This window comes from Impatiens glandulifera, chromosome 4, assembly GCF_907164915.1.
Source record: "Impatiens glandulifera chromosome 4, dImpGla2.1, whole genome shotgun sequence".
In the NCBI taxonomy this organism is placed as follows: domain Eukaryota; kingdom Viridiplantae; phylum Streptophyta; class Magnoliopsida; order Ericales; family Balsaminaceae; genus Impatiens; species Impatiens glandulifera.
In genome coordinates, this window is record NC_061865.1 from 24,821,862 (window position 1) to 24,823,573 (window position 1,712).

General features: G+C 33.9%; 1 protein-coding gene across 1 annotated transcript; it reads right to left on the reverse strand.

Moving 5' to 3' along the window:
• Positions 1-569: 569 nt before the first annotated feature.
• Positions 570-1,166, reverse strand: LOC124933537 (protein indeterminate-domain 13-like). The gene is made up of 2 exons (XM_047473952.1): positions 1,040-1,166; positions 570-958 (listed from the first exon to the last, which is right to left on the reverse strand). The coding sequence occupies exons 1-2, from the start codon at positions 1,044-1,046 to the stop codon at positions 663-665; spliced, it is 303 nt and encodes a 100-aa protein (XP_047329908.1). The 5' UTR covers positions 1,047-1,166; the 3' UTR covers positions 570-662.
• Between the last annotated feature and the right edge of the window lie 546 nt (positions 1,167-1,712).

The window sequence follows — 1,712 nt, forward strand, 5'->3', positions numbered from 1 at the left end:
AAATTAAAATGACATCAATACAAAATAAAAATAAAGTTAAATCACAAATTCACTTATACAAAATTTTACAAAAAAAAATGAGTGAGTGGGTAAGAAAAAATAACACAAAACTCAACAAAAGAAACTTGTAAACGGGTTATCGGGTCTATTTTGGGTCATGTCAGGTCGACCCGATTTTGACATGTTTATTAATTAGATTAAACAAGTCGATCTGATTTTGACCCGAACAAAAAGATACCCGACTCTGATTTTTTTGTGTTTGGCCCGGGTCGTGTATTCTTGTCGTGACTCTGATTTTTTCGTGTTTGGCCCGGGTCGTGTATTCTTGTCGTGTCCAAAATTGCTGGCTCTATTTGTGTATGGTCTTAGTGAATTCATATTTTGATCTAATTATTGTTATAAATAATTTTGATTTACATTTTTTTATTTTTCTTAAATGTTGTTTACTTAATATTAAATTTGACTTAATCTTATTAAGTATGTTATTATTATTGTAGATAAATTTAACTTAAAACTTATTGCATGAATAAAAGTACAGGGAAACAAACTAAACAAACTACAGATCAAGATCAAGGTACCAAATTATTTCATTAATGTTCAAAATCACAACCAAACACATAATTAGTTGGAAATAAAAAATAACACCAATGAAAACCCTAATTTTACACGCTATAATTTACACATCTTTTTATTCCTCTCTCACCCACAAAGAGGTGTTCTTTTGCGTCGGTCTCCTCTGCGTATTTCTTGAGGCATTTTGGACACTTCCAATTCTTCTCTAGGCCGTGTTTTCTGGCGTAGTGTTTCTTTATTGCTGTGATATCGCCCAAAGCTTGTTTCGGGTCGTGATGTTTGCAACTGCGCTCAGGACAAATGAACACTTTTCCCTCACGTCCTCTCCCCCTGTTCAACGTCTCCTGGAGCTCAACGTCAGGTAACAAAGCAATCACCTCAGCATCTGGATCATAAAAAAACACAAATCAAGAAACAAATTATAAAACATTTGAATCGTAAACAACACTTAATTAGGAACTCTCACCATGCATTCCAGGACGGTTTCTTCTCACCGACTTGAAGAAGAGGTTTTTCAAGTTCTATATACGCCATCGTAGACATAAACTTCTTTAGCAGAATACGACTAGAGATTGGAACTGGGTCATTGAAAACTAGGACAACTATGTTTATAGAGAAGAATACGGATAGAGATTGGAACTGCGTCATTGAAAATCATGAGAGATCGGAGACTACAGAAGGATTAGGAGAAAAAGGCAAGAATACGGCTAGAGAAAGGAACTGGTTCATTCAAAGTTTTGAGAGATCTAAAACTACAATAGGATTAGGAGAAGAAGACTGCTAGATACCGGAATTGGTTCTTAAAAAAAATTAAAAGATCAGAGACTATGACAGGACTAGGAGAGGAAGACGGAATGATTAGAAGAAGAAGACGACTTGAGATCGGAAACTATTATAAGAAGGCGATGGCGGCTGCGGCGGCCAGACGATAAAGAAAGAAAATTAGGGTAGAATGACTCTGAAGCTAACCTTTGGGCCTGTTTGGGCCTGTGTCCTCTTTATATATAAATCATAAGTATAAAATATATAATTTTATTCTAAAATTTTAAAATTTTACTATTGTATCTCTGAGTTTTTTAATTAGTCAATATTAAACACAATCTTATAATAACCAAAAAAAAATTAATTTATCAATATTA